The sequence below is a fragment of the Meles meles genome, chromosome 1 (genome assembly GCF_922984935.1).
Source record: "Meles meles chromosome 1, mMelMel3.1 paternal haplotype, whole genome shotgun sequence".
NCBI classification, from domain to species: Eukaryota; Metazoa; Chordata; class Mammalia; order Carnivora; family Mustelidae; genus Meles; species Meles meles.
This window is the reverse complement of record NC_060066.1, coordinates 9,830,093-9,847,496: the sequence shown is the minus strand read 5'-3', so window position 1 is coordinate 9,847,496 and position 17,404 is coordinate 9,830,093. Positions and strand designations below refer to the sequence as shown.

Genomic DNA, 17,404 nt, shown 5'->3' with positions numbered 1-17,404 from the left:
GATCTTATGGTATATATTTTCTATCTGATATTTTTGCTAATTCACATCAGTCCTGAAAAGGTAGGTAGATGCCTTTTTTTTTTTTCTTCCCTCCTAAGGTTTCTAGGTAAAAACAATGAGGCTTTAGAGAATTAACTTGTTGAAGGTCATTCAGCTACTGAATGGGAAAAATCAAAATTCAAGTTCATAACTCTGTTCTTAAAAGGAATGTTGCTAGGACCCACCGTATTACATTTAATCACTCCATCATAGCTATGTGGATTGAATATTTTAGAATAAGGATTATGACTAATTCTCTTTTATGGGTACTGTGGATCCTAATATAGCATTTATGGAGCACTTACTACTAATAGTTATTATTTATTGAACACTTATGCTCTTCTAGGCACTATATATAAGTATATTATTTCATTTAATATTTATAACAGACCTTTAACAAGGGTAGTGATTAATTTTACTTGGCAAGAATAGAAACAGAGGCATGTAGAAGTTAGGTAACTTATCCAAGGTCCCCTAGTTAGGAAAGAGTAGTTCCGGATAGCCTATATGATACGGAGTTTTTTGCTCTAGTTTGATATATCTCCTCTTGTTCATTTGCCTACATTCTAACCACCAGACAGAGGAAAGGGCTTGTTTTCTCAAAAGAAACAGAACAACGTCTTATACTTCAGTCTCCATTGTCCTTTCATTCCCTCAACCTTTGTGCAATAAAGAAAATGATAAGAAATGCAAAGAAGCAGGAAAATACATTAAGAAGCAGCAGCCCCACAGGTGATCAGTTACTGGAATTAGTAGACAGGGACCTAAAAATACACACACATACACTGAAGAATTTAAAGGGAAATATACACATGTTTTAGGAGAGAAGAGGAAACTAAAAAAGAACCGGATCATAATGCAAGAACAGAGTGACACTATGTGTGAAAGAATTTCATAGGATGAGCCTAACAGGATTTTGGACATTATAGAAGAACACTCTTCCCGTGAGAAGAACTCACGGGAGTATAAATTGTACAAACACTTTGTAAAACTTCAGCAGTTTCTTAGAAAGTTAGACATGTACCTGCTGTTGATCCTGTAGTCCCATTTCTCAGAATTTACCCAGAGAAATAAAAGCTTCCATTCAAAGAAAGATATGTTCATGAATGTCATAGCAGCTTTTTTGGTAATTACCAAATGTCCATTAACAGGAGAGTGGATAAACAATAGACAGATAGTGATATTCTTAATACAGGGAAATACTGTTCAATAAAAAGGAACACATTATTTTTGGTTTTAAAAAAAAGACATCGTGAGCAAAAGAAACCAGACATAAAAGAGTGTAGCTTATATGGACCGTTCTTTTAGGCTATATGAATAGACTGTATGAAATTCAGGAACAGTCAACACTAATCATTAGCAATAGAGATTAGAACACAGTTGTTGAATGTGGGTTTGTGGGAGTAGGGAAAAATTGACTAGGGACACAAAGGAACTTCTTTTGAATGACAGACATGTTCATTATCTTTATTGGGGTGTGATCACATGCGTGTATATGTTTTTTGATTCTTGTCATACAGTATACTTAAAATCTGTGCATTTCACTCTGAAAATTATCCCTCAGTAAAAAAAGGGGGGGATATTACAAATATTGGAATGGCGATTGCAAAATAATTATCAGTTGCCAGCAGAAAAACAGAAACAACTGAATAGATTAAGAGTTTACTGTTAGACAATTATATGAAGTTAATATTGTGCATACATTAAATTCATTACTGTATGAATAGTAATGAAATGTATTCCCATATATTCATAACATAAAACACTAACAAACTTAAAGAACTATATAGGACATATAAAATAACTCTAAATCTCTGAGATATGTATAGGAATACTTCACAAATGAAAACTCATGTCTTGCTTTGAATAGAAAGTTATTATCTTAAAGACACCAGTTTTTTGCAGATAAATTTGTAATTTTAGTCATAAGAAATCATAAGTGATTTTTTGGTAAGTTTTTAAGCATTTGGCAAAACAAAACCCAAAGTACAGAATTGAGACTCTAAAAGTACAATTGTGGAAAAGCATTAGTATCATACCAAAAAAAAAAAAAAAAGTTAGTTTCCCATATTGATAAGAGAAGAACACCTGAGTACAAATACAGGCAGTGGACTTAAATAGACAATTTGTTTTGAGAGAAACAAAAAGGATACTGAGTCTTGTGGATGTCTTTGTGATATGTAGCACTAGTAATAACCCCAAAATTAAAAATACAAATAGGAATGAATCCCCTTTTACCACCAGATTGGCAGAGATTTTAAAAAAAAAAAGAAGAAGAAGAAAAAGAGAACAAGTATATTCCAGTGTTGAAAGTATAAATTACTAGAATTCTGGCAACATGTTTCAAAGTCAAAATTATGAGTATGCTTTAAGAAATTGTGTTTGTAAGACAGTTAGGATCAAAGGATGTATATATAAGAGAAAGCCTCTGAACATTATAATACCGGAAAGTGGAAATGAACCTGCATTTATCCCCTGGATTAGATCAGTCACAGTGCATCCACATGATGAAATACCATGCTGTCAGTAAAAAGGACAATATGCGACATACAAAAGATTTTTCTGCTCATGAAGCAGAGCAAGCTTACCAGAATGGGTATGGTGTAATCCTGTTAGAAAAAATTATACACACACATACTCAAAAGAAAATGTCTGGTTCAAACTTAAGAACGGCTTGATAGCACTGTGGTCTTTTCCCCCATATAGCCTTATAGCTAACCCGCGGCGATGCTGGGTGTCTCACTCTGCTGTTTGCAGGCAGTTAGGAGAGTGCTCTGAGAAATGAACAGCTTTCCAGTGTACCTGTTGACCGTGGCTTGTTCTCTCTTACAGCCCTCCTCCCAGTCCATCAGGAACACTGACCATTACTTCTGGGCATGCCCAGTACCAGTCCGTCCCAGTCTATGAGATGAAGTTTCCAGATCTGTGTGTGTACTGAGTGGCTCACGAAGATCTCAGTGTAGGATCTAAAGCCGAAAAATTAAGGCCATGCTGAGTTTTCAGAGTTTACTTAATGTATATTTACATAATTCTTGAGAATAACAGTGAGACTTCTCTTCAACCAAATGCTTGGCACATACCACATTAGAAATGGTGGAGCTATCCATGGTTTAGAATACTTTTAAAGATGGATTTCTGCCATGATCATTTCTTTTGCAGTTCCTGTTGGCTTTCAAAGTTGGACATATATTGATGTCCCATTATTCCATAGTTAAACCGTATATTTTAAACTTTTCACAGACAGGTAATTTTTTAAAAATATTATGCCTCCAGAGGGTTGAAGATGTGTCAAGTATCTACTGTATTTCTTAAACATCTACACAACTGCTTAGAAATAGAATTGCTTTTGTGTTTGGTTATCTGCAAAAGCAAATACATACAAATATATTGCTAATCTTGGGGCTGCAAAACTGTTCTGTGGCTTGTTGTCCCCATGTTTGAGATGTTGTGATCTATAATAACGTGATAGGCATTCCTCAACTTGTTTATGGTAATGAGACATCTGTTGAGTAATATTCCTAGAATATGACCAACCCTAAAATTGCCATACTTAAAAGTGTCTAGTTCTTGTGATACTGTGTTTTCTGCCAAGAGTTTGACCATTCTACTTGAGAGAAGCTTGGAGCTTACTCTTGGTGTTCCAAACTGTGCAATATTTTTTTACATCATAAGATGTATTAGTTTACAGACTATACTTTGAAATTATAGTAATATTTTGCTGTGGTTCCATTAATTAAATCAGATCTATATTTAGTGTAGGGGAAAAAAGACCTTTAAAACAGCTACTAGTTCACCTGTGAAGGCTGTGTACATTTTGAGTTCTATCAAAAGCACATTATTTGCATTTTTATATTGTGCATTGTTTAAAATCTTCATAGTCAGAAAATTCTCTAGATGGACTTCTGATTTATAAGATTTGAACTGTTAAGTTGTATGCATCTGTTTAGGATTTGTTCTATTACATTTGAAAAGAGTGCCTGTGGCTTTAGCAATCAAGTGTGCTGAGGATCGTCAGTTGTGAGCTTCCGTTGATTTAAGCTACCAAGGTCATGTATGTACCCTACACGTGTGCTCACAGACCTGCAGTGTTTTCTTAAAATTTGTGCATTTTAGTAAATTCCATCAAACAGCAAAAATGAACAACTTTCTTTGCAAGTCTTATGAAATTCTCATAGGACATTTTTATAGAATAACCTCTTTATAATTGTATTGCCTCTTCAGATTCAGTTTCTTTTTACAAGGAGTAATATATATATCAAAAATTATAGCTCAAAAACGAATTCAGTTTTTATATTTTGTTCTTGTTTGAAAACTTACAGTGCGATTGGCAGGTTTTAAGTTTGTGTTGATGATCATTAGTCACCTGTACAAGAAACAGAAAGAAGTCAGGAAGTGACAAAAGGAAAAGCATAACCCAGAATTTTTTAATGAACTGAACTGCAGCATCTTGAAACATCTTGCGAAAGATCCTCGTCATTTAAACCCATAAAATGATATGCAGCCCTCCTGGGCAATGTGTTAAATGTAGGTAAACGAGCTTTGTTTTCAGAATAATACTGCAGGTATTAAATGGCCTTCATGCAGCCATCACTGTAACTTTGCCTCCTGATTGGATAAAATGTGTCATCATATGACAGGTCAAGTTTTCTGTTTTTTATTTCTCTTTTTTTCTTCTGTATTTTTAAAGAAGTATATTAATTTTTGTTCATTTAAAAAAATCTAAGCAGGGGGACATGCAAAAACAATCATCATCCACTTGGATGTCATTTTATAGATTAACACTGTGTGCTTTTGTATGAAAAAATATATAATTTAATAGTATAAGTAAAGGAGATCTATATTCACTTGCACTCATGCAAACAAACTTTACAAAATTTCATGTTTTTCTGTAGTTTAAAAAATGCATGTATTGCATGTAAAGGAAAACCATTTGAATTAATGTTTATCACATCTTTCTCTTGGTCTGTTTGTAAACTGTTGTGTGGGGTTTGCAGGTTTTTTTCTTGTTGTTGTTGTTCTTGTTTTTAAATCACAGTAGACATCTGTATATCCTGGATGACTGAACTGGTCTTGTTAGCAGTGATTCCCAAGAAGCGGGTCTTTTCTTTGGTTTGTCCTTTTCAGGAGATTACAGGACATCCTGCTGGGTAATGGCTGTGTGTTCCGTTTACAGCCAGTTTGGAGACTGAAAGTTTAGGATTTGCTGAAGTTCACCGTATGGCTATATTTTTGTAGATATTTAAAACTGTTAATAAACTGTTAATCATTCTCTATGCTGCATACACTTGCTTCATTTTTTTCCTTGACATTGAATAGCTAACATATGAACATTCCTTATATTTGTGTTGACTTCGACTGTTGATACAGAATTTGATTGTCATTGGCATTTACACCCCTTAATGCTTCTGAACTCGTTATCTTATAGAGTAATACCACACTTTACCAGCAATTAACATTTCTCTTCTTCCTATCTGAAAATGGAACTCATTTGTCTTATTCATGCCAATATATGCAATAAATGTAACAAGGTGAGTTTTTGAAATGTAAAGATTCACTGTGCAGTTCATATGTAAGCAATAAAACAAAATTAGATTACTTCTGGACATGCAGATATTTATAATCGCTATGACATTTACTAAATTGTTTGTTTCCTATTTTGCGTTAGTTAAAAATGGAGAGCTTTAGTAAAACTCAGGTTGCCAGGTGGCTGCATCCACCGTCCTCGGAAGACTCCGGGCGGCAGCTGCGGGTCCCGACGAGGTGTGGCACAGGTCACAGCGTGTGAGCTGGGAAGGCGCAGTGGCCTCCTCTGCATCAGTTTTAATGTTTGCATCTCAACCCTCTCTACCTGTATAATGTACACAAGGCCTCTAAGTAAAAAAATAACGACTCTGGCTCCCTCTGCCGCCCTGGCTCACTTATTCCACCTCCAGGAAGCAGCGGTGTAGACGCAGCAGTCTGCATTATGTGCTGTGTCCCACGCTGTCTCTCCAGCCTTAACCTGTCGCATCCCGTCCGCTGTTCTGAGAGGTACTGATCTCAAGCACCAAGTTCATATGAATGAGAAAGTAGAGCCAAGGTAGAGCATCAAGTGCTGCCTCCTCCCCCTGCTGTGCACCTTGAGCCACAGTCTGTGCTTCAGGAGAACTTGCACTAAAAGGCTTACACACGGGGATTGTTCTGGGCTGCAATCGCAGCAAACCCGGCCAGGGCCTGGAACTGTGAAATGCAAGGAGAAAAGGCTCATGAAGAGGACTTACGTAGGAACTGTCCATTATGTAGGTGACTGGAGGTCTGTCCTTCTGGATGTTTCTTTTTTTTTTTCTTTTTAAGATTTTACTTATTTATTTGACAGAGAGAGATCCTAAGTAAGCAGAGAGGCAGGGAGAGGGGGAAGCAGGCTCCCTGCTGAGTAGAGAGCCAGATGCGGGGCTCAATCACAGGACCCTGGGATCATGACCTGAGCCAAAGGCAGAAGCTTTAACCCACTGAGTCACTTAGGCGCCCCCTGTTGGATGTTTCTAATAAGGAGTTTTGTGAACTCTGATCTCGCCGCCCTGGTGATGAACTCCAGGGAAGCGTGTACCCTTTCATCATCAAAGGTGGCCTGTTGGCAGCAACCCCTCACCCCCATTTCTGGATTGTGTGTACTTGAGCGCTGAGTGCCCCATGCTTCCTTCTCAGAGAGGTCCTGTGTCAGAACGCAAGAAGAACAGAAGTTCGAAAGGCAGGTGTTGTGAGATCCCACCTCTGTGAACGAGGCAGGTCAGAGCCCATGTAGCTGGTTAGCACAGCAGCATGTGGAGTACGAGGTAGTTGTTGGATGACATCGAGTCAGGTCAGCAGTGCCCAGCAGGACACACTCTAGTTTGGCATTTAAGGAGGAGACTAAAGCTAGGAGCATCAGATTGACAGTTCCACGCTTCCCTCATCTTGCTAAAGGAGTCAAGGATTTTTAAAGATTGGAGATTTTAGGGTATGTTTTGCATGCTGTTTAGATTGATACAGAAGAAGCAGAATAAATTGGTTAAAAGGGGGAATACTGGGCCTGGGTGGCTCCATCAGTTAAGCATCGACTCTTGATTTCGACTCAGGTCATGAGATCAAGCCCCAGCTGGTGTGAAGTCTGCTTAAGATTCTCCCTCTCCCTCTGTTCCCTCCCACACCACCACCCCCATCCCCCGCCGGCACCCCACCACCATGTGCATGCTTTCTCTCTCACTAAAGAGAAGGAAATATTTACAGGAATCAAACCAGAGAAGGCAATAGAACACTCATTATACACAGAGCGTAGCTGAAGGGATTAACTTTTGATCTGAGTAAAGAACACTTAATTGTGACAAGAAGGAAGAGAGACTGCCAGTAATTCTGTAGTTTTGGCAGCAGGAAACAGGAGGGCATTCCCATTGGAAACCTTCAATTTTCTCAGTGAAATATTAGCTGAGACCATCGTTGCCAGACAATTCTCCATGGATCTGCATGTCATGGGAGCATGCAGACACCAACAGCCTTTATTCTGGACTATCTTCTTCATGTATTCTAGCAAACAGATTTGACTCTAGGAAAGTAGGAATGGTGTCACCCTTTGGAGCCAAGGGCAGACTTTACTTACTTATAAAGTATGGTATAGAGTCTTATAAAGTAGGAGTTGATCAGGTAACACATTTTGTAGAGTCATATAAAGTCTTATGTATAAAGATGATGTGTTTCGGGGTGCCTGGGTGACTCAGTCAGTTAAGTGGCCAGGTCTTGATCTCAGGGTTATTGGTTCAAGCCCTGCGTTGTGGAGCCTGCTTAAAAAATTGGTCTGGGGTTAACAGTCAAGCAGGCTAACAGCCAGTGTGTAGTTTTGGATCCCTAAACTTGGTTCTCCTGGGTAAGGAAGCCCACCTTGTGTGGAGGCGTCACTTTGCCCTCTGTAGTGCCCCAGAGCTTGAGGGACCAGCAGAAATACTGAGACTCGGGCTACTGCCTTTACTGTAGACAAAACCTTTGTCCCTGACCTGGGGCTGCCTCATGTGCTCTGCCAGCATCCATAAACAAAGATGAGTTTACGAGTTGAAAGGAAGGTGAAATCTCAGACTCTTCAGTCCTACAGAGTCTCGAGCTGAGTACAAGGTTGTGGGGTGCGGGAGGTTGGAGGAGAGATGAAGCACCAACAGTGGTCTTGGAGAGCAGAAAAACACTTGAAGAGGTTGGTCTTCCACAGGAGGTTTTCTGATTGGGAACCAGAGCTAAGTGGGTCAGCTCTGTCGCTCTCTTGAGCAACATCTGGCTGCCACTGGCGAAGATGTGGCGAAGCTGCGGTTACCACACAGGTGGCCAGCCTGGCACTGGGATTGGACCGTTGGGGCCTCGCTTCCCGCTGAAGGTAGGAGGAGCCAGCCAGCCATGCAGTCGTTGAAGCCGGTTCCCCCTCTGCCACTGGACGCACGGTCTGACAGCCGGCCGCTGGCACCTGCATTTGTTTGCCTGAAGGCTTTCTCTGCCCTGGAGCCTGCTTGCCCCTGTGTGCAGCAGGCCAGAAGGAGATGTCACCCTCCCCAGGAGTAAAGGCTGATCTGTCAGAAGCTGATATCCCCATCAGTCTCCTCTCAGCATGTAGTGTATTCTAGTTGTAACTGGCTTGGTAAGACCCCTTTTACTGGCTACCTTTCCTGCCCTGTTTCTTCGGTGTCCACGCATTCTTTCCCTCACTTGGCAACTAAACTTGCTCTCCAGTTCTTGTCAGAGAGTTCACTCCTGGGAGAACCCAGCTTTGACTGTTAGTTAAGGTCATCTGGTGAGAAAGGTACGAATGTGTTGAATTCAGCAAAAGGTGCTCATCATGGGGCGCTGGGTGGCTCAGTGGGTTAAGCATCTGCCTTGGCTCAGGTCATGGTCCCGGGTCCTGGGAGGGAGCCCCGCATCAGGTTTCCTTCTCAGTGGGGAGTCCGTTTCTCCCTCTCCCCGCTGCTCGCTTGCTCTCTCTCAGATAAATAAGTCTTCAAAGGAAAAAGTTGCTCATCACATGAATCCTCCGGAAAGCAAGGAAGGATGTCTGCTGTTGGCTTGGCATCACCACCTTGTAGTTTCTTAACCTTGTTGCCAACTTCAGAATATCTTCCTGCCGCAAGGTCAGCCACACTGGACTCCAGCGGCTCTGCTTTCCCATCAGTCTGAGGAGCAGGCAGGGACCCTTAACCATCTCACTACCAGACATGTGACTTACAGGGATTGAGAGCAAGGATGTGATGTGACGAGTTTGTGTTCCTATCGAATACGGAGGGAGAGTCTGGTAACGCACTACTTCTGCCTGATGACACAGGAGCATCTCTAATGGGTCGGGGAGTGGGTGGATGGAAGGATGGGTTTGATTCCAGGCTTTTTACAATGACCCTGATATTAATCTGCCTCTTGGAATAACTCAAATTGCAGGTGTGTTTTTAGGGGCACATACCAGAGCTGTCGTTTGTTTCCCTGGCACATATCCTTGGGTTATTGGTGTCCCACTAGTGAGCTCATAAGATTGATTAAATACATTCCTTTTTTTTTTTCCCCTACTAGAAGAAGAGGTAGCTTTCGGTGATGAGAGAGTGGAGATAATTTGACTCCATGGCTCTGTCATCTTAACGTCCGGCATCTACTCATACACCAGTCTCTATAGCATTTCTTCAAAACAAACCAAAGCCAACACTGATGGGAGTTTTTATTTAGCCTCCAAAGGAAGTACAGAACACATTCCTGTGTGCACTCACAAGCGTCACAGTGCACAGGGCTCACGGGCTCTTCAACCCTTGAGCCCCTGCTGAGGACAGGAGGACAAAGAGGTGCAAAGAGGGGACAGTAATAGGAGGAGCCTACTGTGGGGGGCGCCTGTTGCTTTCTCCAGGGATCTCTCTGGGGCCTTATCGCCTGCTCCCCACAGGACCAAGTGATTTTCCCAGAAATCTTCTGGTTCTTCTCAGGCCCTCTGTGCGGGGCATGGCCTCCTCGCTGTTCTCCTCAGAGCTGGAACCGGGGGAGGAAGCCACAGACGCCCCAGGCATGCCGTCCTCGCAGGACAGCTGGGGCCCCTGGCACTCTTGTGCGCCCAATGACTTCAGGCTTTGGTTAAAGGAGGCAGAGGCCATGCATTCGGCTGCCGTCTGGTCACAGGCACAAAGCAGTTTTGCACACAGGCTCTGCCCCACACCTTGGAGGACAAGAAGAGAGTAGCGGACAAGTAATGCAAGGTGGCATGTGGCCAGCCTGACTGACCCTTCAGCCCTGTCCTTCCTCCCACCATCTGGGAACTTTGCAACATTCAGCGTCTATGATCTCCCTGCTGGGAATATTCTCACTTTCTCCTGGTGAATTCATACCTGTTTGTCAAAACTCCCCTTGGCATCCCCTCCTCCAGAAAAGCTTCCCTGAGTCCCCAGGGTAAGGGGGCTACCTTCCTCTTGGGCTCCCATCAGATCCCACCTGTGGCTCCTCCTCTCCAGCAGGTTGTGTGTTAATGACACTGTGCATGAATCATCTGTGTCCGTGTTTACCTTTCCCTCTTGCTGGATGGAAAGCCATGGTAGCAGAGTCCATGTGTTCCAAGCACCTAAGTCAATCTTGACCCCTATTTCCTGAGTTGGCACTTGGAAAATATTTGTTGGACAGAACTGTTAAATATCTTACTTCCTTACTTCTCTGGGCCAGACCTTTCCCCTTTGTCAGATGGAAGTAGTTCTGTGCAATCTATTTTAACCTTGCCAGATAAAATAGGGGATGCCTGATTAAATGTGAATTTCAGATAAATATGTTCATGTAAGTATATCCATTTGGGGCATACTTATACTGAACAATTACTTGTTTTTATCTGAAATTCTAATTAGTGTGTTTTTATTTGCTAGATCTGGCAACCCTACCTGATTTCTTGAATATTTGAGTTGCCTGCATTGGGGGCGGGGATGGATGTCATCTGACTCAGATAAATAATGTGTTGAAGGTACTTAGATACGCCTCCTGCAAATATTATTCTTACCTGTAGTTTTCTATGAAGCTAGAGAAGTATTTGTTCCAACTTTTTTGCATCTGAACCTACCATGAAGTAAAAAATCAGCCAGATTTTTTTTCTCAGCACCCAGACCCTCTAAATTCCTACACTGTTGCCTTCCAACACAAGGAAGCTAAAGAAGGGGCAAAAAAACATGGGGCCAAGAGCAGAGTGGACATACACAAGAGCCTGCTCCCCCGAGCAGTTCTGGGCCTCGTGTCGGGACAGCACGGAGCAGGCTCTGCCCTGTTCTCATGACCCAGCACCGCATGTGGTACAGGACACTGCTCTGAGCTCACGGAGGGCTGACCTGGGTCCCTGGAGCCCCACCGGAGTTCAGACACCCAGGGCGGTGCTCCTGGCTTCCTTGACGCTGCAGGGATAGCAAAAGAGCCTTCTTCAGCTGAGCAGGCGAGATCCCACGCCATGGTGACATCCAGTGGTGACAGTAATCTGATCCTGTCACTTGTGGCTCTATACCCGTCCCGGCTCCTCATGCCCCAGCAGTTCAAACCTCAGGTGATCATCTGGTGCCTGTCTAGCTCCCTGCCTCACCTGGCCACAGCCGTCCCCCAGCACCCCTTTCTGTTCCTACACTGCCAGAAGTTCCCCAAATGCCATGGTTTTCCTCTTTTCCCTTCTCCGGGAGCACCCACACCCAGTGTGCCCATCTGGGAACCTGACCACGTCTTGTACGATCCCTCCATGCCACGTCTCCTGACTGCTCAGTTCTTCAGCACCCTGTGCCCCACTATCCCGGCTCAGACCCCCTTCTCGGCTCCCAGGGCACCTGCACTCTGGTGAGCACTTCCACCCGGGATGAGAGCAGACACCTGCGCGTCCGTCTGTCCTCAGGGCTGTGGGGCACTAGGGGCAGGGATCAGTGCCTTCCTAGTTCCCAAGAGAGGTGTGTGGGATAGATAACGGAGTGAGTGACACGTGAGCACGGGGCTCCTGGACGTGACAGGTGCACGTGGTCCTGCACTCCAGGAGGCAGGGAAGTGCCCGCCGATGCTGAGGGAGGGCAGAGGAAGGGCAGGACCTCCGTGGAGGAGACATAAGATGGGAACAAGCCCTCACAGGACTCTCACGACATGCTCCAGGGAGCAGGGACTTTCCGCTGCAAAGCCTGGAGGAACTGCCTCCGCAGGCTGGACATGGAAAGCTGGCCCCGGGGTGCATGAGCTTGATGCTTGCTCCCAGGGATGCTGGTTCTCGGACACCCTGCTGAGGCTCCAAGAGAGGGCGGAGAGGGGCTGTGGGTCCGCTGCCTTCAGCTAAATCCGATCCCTTTCTGTGGAGCTCCTTGGGAGGTCTCACTCAGGACAGGGCTTCCCCTTCTCAGGGAGAGAACAAAATGCCACGAGAGCCCCCGGCACAAGGACTGGGTTCTGGGCCTGAGGCGACGTGGTTTTCCAGGCCCCACTCTCGCTCCCACCACCTGCTTCTTTCTACAGTGTGACCTCCGCCGCCACCTCTGTAAAGGGAGGACTCGGTGCCTCCTCATGGGATCCTGGGGCGTCTAACTCCGTTCATCCATCTCGAGAGCCGCGGCTGGCACGCGGCAGGCACGCCATAAGCACGGTTTCTCTTGCTCCCGGTCCGCTCCTACCCAGCTCTGACCTTCGGCGGCTGACTTAGCTCTTGAACTTCCGTGCCCTCGGCAGGATCGGTAATAAATGTGCATCACGGTTAAGAAGAGTATTAAATCACGTTGTAGACGAAGACATGGTTGGGGAAACATTAGGAGGCCTGAACCTCACGGGATTCTGAGCAGGCCCCCAGCACTTACACTTGGCTGTACCGTCCACGCACAACACCGGTGACCGAGGAAGCCTCTCGAGCAGGCAGCCCAGCCGCCTCACCTGCTCCACGCAGCAGTGATGGGAAAAACAGCACCTAAGACCAAGGAAAACACAGCTGACTCAGGAACTCCCTCAAGGCCTGCCTCTCCCACAAACCCTACAGCAGGGAGAGAAGCCAAGGCCTCTGTTCCGGCACACACAGGACCACCATGTATGGTTGTTTAGGTTGTGCACTTCACAAAGATACCACATCTAAAACCGTGTCAGTCACACTGTGTGCATCCTACCGTTAAAAAAATTCTTTGTGCTCTTATGATGACTCTGTTGATTGCAAAGATGATTTGCATATTTATGACAATAATTTGCATCTGTTGAGATGGAAAAAAAGAGCCTTGAGAAAACGTTACCGTTTTTAGTTTACACGAAGGTACCAGATGGACTAGCAGTGACCCTGCCCCCCGTAACCTTTTACCTAATAGAACGATTAATCTCACATCCATAGGGCACCCCCTTTGGACCCTAGTCTTGAGAGAGAGCAATGACCTTGAGCATAAATAAAGAACATCTAAGAAAGCGTCCAGCATGAAGCAGGGCCTCCGTAGCCATACAGGAACGAATTGGTGTCTTGCTTTTTAGACACCCCACATCTGGGCCTGATAAAGCCTCACCATCTCCCCTGTCCCCAGCCCATAGATACCCAGAGGAATCTTGTGATGGCGCCGGCCCAGAGGAGCTGCCACTCTCCCCAAATCCTCCCACTGCCACTCATCCCATCCGCAGATGGCTCTCACGTGATGTCGGAGGCCACAGCCAGAGCAGGGCTCCGCCATGACCGGCTGCCTTTTTGTAGAGTTGGTGCTCAGCCAAGAATCGGCTTCCCCTGTTGCCGGTGATGGAGGGAGCACCACGACTGTGCCTGCCACAGTGGCCGATGGCTGGAGGTCTGTGTCCGTTACAAATGGCCGCCCTGCTCAGCTGAGCACACTCTGGTGCGTGCACCTGCCTGGGGCGGGTGGTGGTGAAAAGCTAATCTCAGTGAAAATCTAAAGTCATCGAGTGAATCAGAAATCACATATGAAAAGCTGAAAATAGAGCTACCCCCCCCCAAAAAAAATAGAGCTACCCTATGACCCAGCAATTGCACTACTGGGTATTTACCCCAAAGATACAAACATAGTGATCCGAAGGGGCACGTGCACCCGAATGTTTATAGCAGCAATGTCTACAATAGCCAAACTATGGAAAGAACCTAGATGTCCATCAACAGATGAATGGATACAGAAGATGTGGTATATATACACAATGGGATACTATGCAGCCATCAAAAGAAATGAAATCTTGCCATTTGCGACGACGTGGATGGAACTAGAGCGTATCATGCTTAGTGAAATAAGTCAATCGGAGAAAGACAACTATCATATGATCTCCCTAATAGGAGGACGTGGAGATGCAACTTGGGGAGTTTGGGGGGTAAGAAAAGAATAAATGAAACAAGATGGGATTGGGAGGGAGACAAACCATAAGTGACTCTTAATCTCACAAAACAAACTGGGGGTTGCTGGGGGAAGGGGGTCGGGAGAAGGGGTTGGGGTTATGGACATTGGGGAGGGTATGTGCTATTGTGAGTGCTGTGAAGTGTGTAAACCTGGCGATTCACAGACCTGTACCCCTGGGGATAAAAATACATTATATGTTTATAAAAAAATAAAAAATTTAAAAAAAACACATATGATCAAAAGACCCTTAAAAGTCACCCATATTGCCCAGAATGTAAAGTATGCATGGTTTTGAAAAAACATTCCTGCAGAAAATGAGATCAATTTGAGTAACTCTTCCTTGCTCAAGGCGATGGCTTTGTTTTAATTTTTATCCCATGGAGGTCAGGGAAGCCATGGTGTAACTTAATTGCCTGCTGGTCAAATCTTATGTTTTTGTGAAATATGGCCAGGGGTCAGGAGCAACCCCACTGTCTTTCCATGGGGTTCAACAGGACACAGTGACTTCTGCCTAGACGTTTACCTCTTGCCTTGTGTCCTGAGTGCTATGGCCTCAGGAACAGTATCTACATTGTTCTTCCGAGAGTGGAGCCCACGTTGTTGAACTTCCTAATGCAGACACACTTAGGATTCCAGTGTGGTGTGCGCTCTGCCAGAATAGACGTGTCTTCAGTGTCACCCAGCGGGAGCTAAGTTTTGAGGGTGGCCTGTGCAGCAGAGCCCTTAGCTTCCTCCCTATTGGATGCCCTGCGGAGCTTGGTCAGATGATAGGGCTGGAAGGTATTGAGCGGCAAGGGGAGAAAGGCCAGGGAGGTGGGTGTCTGGGGGAGAGACACAGCCAGCCAGACACCATCTGACCTGCAAGTGACATGTGCCATGGTCCTGCCATCCTTCCAGCCTGTGTGTTAATGGCACCGGGCCTTGTCTTTTCCCTGTCTCCTGTATCTACTCTAGCTGTGGATTTTCCTTCAGCAACCCCACCATCCTATGCGTTTTGAGCCCAGAGCCCACTGGCCAGGGGCCATGACAGTCCCCACATGCAGTCAGGCTTTACATCTTATCAATTCAACCCGCAGAATATTCCTGCAACTCATGTCTAGGTTGGCACCTCCACTGTTCCCTGTTTTGAAGTGCTGCGTTTATGATCTTGCTGGTCTTTTGGTTGACGTTCCCATCTCCTCCACCACGCAGATCCTCTGGGGGCACTGGCAGTTTGTTGAGAGCTGCTCTGTTCAGGTGTAACCTCATTTGTGTGTCTCCACCACCCAGCATGGGGCCTGGCACGGAGCAAAAGCTCAAGAAAGGTGGGTTGAATGCATGCATAAATGAATGAATGGATTCACCAATGCACGAGGTCACTGAAAATTCTTCCGAAAGTGGCAGATATAAAATTGAGCAGTTAAAAGTTATTGAGAAGCTGGGGCACCTGGGGGGGCTCAGTCAAGTGTCCGACTCTTGATTTTGGCTCAGGTCATGATCTCAGGGTCCTGAGATCAACCCCCTTGTTGGGCTCTGCACTCAGCACGGATTCTGCTTAAGACTCTCTCTCCCTCTCCTCCTGCCCCTCCCCACTGTGCGCACGCGCTCTCTCACTCTCTTTCTCTCTCTCAGTACTCTCTCTCAGTCTCTCTCTAAAAATAAGTAAATCTTTTTTAAAAAAGTTATTGAGAAACTAACTTTCATGTGGTCACCTGCAGGGCAAACTGAGTGGGTGTGCCGATTCGACATGTTGGTTGTTGCAAAATAGGCAGATCTGGGGTCTCCTGAAGGGTCTTTGCAGATGGACCCTCTTGGGGCCGCCGGCAGTACTTGTGGTTAGAGCTAAAGGAGCTCTGGAGCCCCATATCCACAGGTCAGCATCTGTCTGGCTCCGCCCCTTCACCACTGAACGACTGCAGACAAGTCTGAGCCTGAGCTGCCCATGACCGTGAGCAGCAGCCCCGAGGGAGGCAGTGCTCTGTGTGAAGCCTGAAGCTGTCCCAAGTGGAGAGGAGGGTTATCACCTCTCATGCGGGCAGCATCAGCACCCCTGGCCTGCCACCCTCGCCCGTCCCTACCTGTCCAGGTTATCCCTTGGCTCGCCTTGTCCTTCTTGCCCACAGTAACAGCCGTAAAATTCAAATTCTTCTGGGCACCGGGATGTCAGACAAAAGAGCATCTCTCCAAACCGAGGCATCACCCGTGTGTTGTCCCTACTTCCCAGGTGCAGGAAGGTGAACCTGTCACAGGCTGATCAGAAACAGGGCTGTCAGGAGAGGAGGAGACATCGGGACAGAGTTCACACAGGCAGGCAATGATCCAGATGGGTACTGATCATCCGAGGAACCCTGTGTCCTTGCCTCCATTGCCCTTCTGTCTAACATCCTGTCTGGCATGGGTTAGCTTTCAGAGAGCATGTCTTTCTTGCCAGGCTTCTATGGCTCTGCCCAGACTCCTGGTTAAATCCCCCTGAAGTGTGGGGGGCTGATTGGGACCAGAGGTGCTCTTCAGCCACATGTGATTGCTGAGTAGAGTGACCGTGTCTCACTGAGGCCCTGCAGCACCCAGCATCCTGGGGGCATCCTGGCTGTCCTCCTAGACGTCCTGACTCCAGCAGGTTAGCATACTCTGCCTGGGTTCGCCTTCAGAGCCCTTTTCTTTCTCTACCTCTGCCTCTGCCCTCCTGCACCCTCTCTCCACCTGTGTCCCCTCCTCCTCCGCCAGAAACTTTGGCCAAGACTGTCTACAGTCCACTGTGCTGACCCCATGATCACAGGTCCAGTGTTTGGAGGTGGGGAACCAAAAAGCCAGGGGCCTTGCAAAGGGCTCCCAGCCCAGCCTCCATCTCAAATGCTGTCTTCTCCATCACTCTGCAGTGCATGCTGTGGAGGGCTGGTCTGGTAGTAGCAAAGCCCTCCCCCTGTCTGTAGCTCCTTGCAGGGGCAGGACCTCTGGTGGGGACCCTGGCAAGAGGAGAGAGAAGGGAGAGGGAGTGAAAGCCCAGATATTTCCTTCTTTCCAACAACTTTATGTGCACGGTGCCAAGCTCTTCCCTTGGGGGCCAGTAAGAGGGATGG

The 17,404-nt window shown here is 45.8% G+C and overlaps 2 protein-coding genes across 3 annotated transcripts in view; one reads left to right on the top strand and one right to left on the bottom strand.

Annotated features, from left to right (window-relative positions):
• Positions 1–5,319, top strand: part of EFR3A (EFR3 homolog A) — a 124,325-nt gene extending 119,006 nt beyond the window's left edge. For both annotated transcript variants that reach the window (XM_046007310.1, XM_046007319.1), the window contains one exon: positions 2,872–5,319. In XM_046007310.1, coding sequence (XP_045863266.1) covers positions 2,872–2,977 — 106 coding nt within the window. In that variant the 3' untranslated portion in view covers positions 2,978–5,319. The remainder of the gene's footprint in view (positions 1–2,871) is intronic.
• Positions 5,320–9,878: 4,559 nt separating this feature from the next.
• Positions 9,879–17,404, bottom strand: part of OC90 (otoconin 90) — a 35,474-nt gene continuing 27,948 nt past the window's right edge. Inside the window, 3 exon segments of the mRNA XM_046004040.1 lie at positions 9,879–10,213; positions 12,840–12,946; positions 16,406–16,577. Of these exon segments, the coding sequence (XP_045859996.1) occupies positions 9,879–10,213; positions 12,840–12,946; positions 16,406–16,577 (614 nt within the window).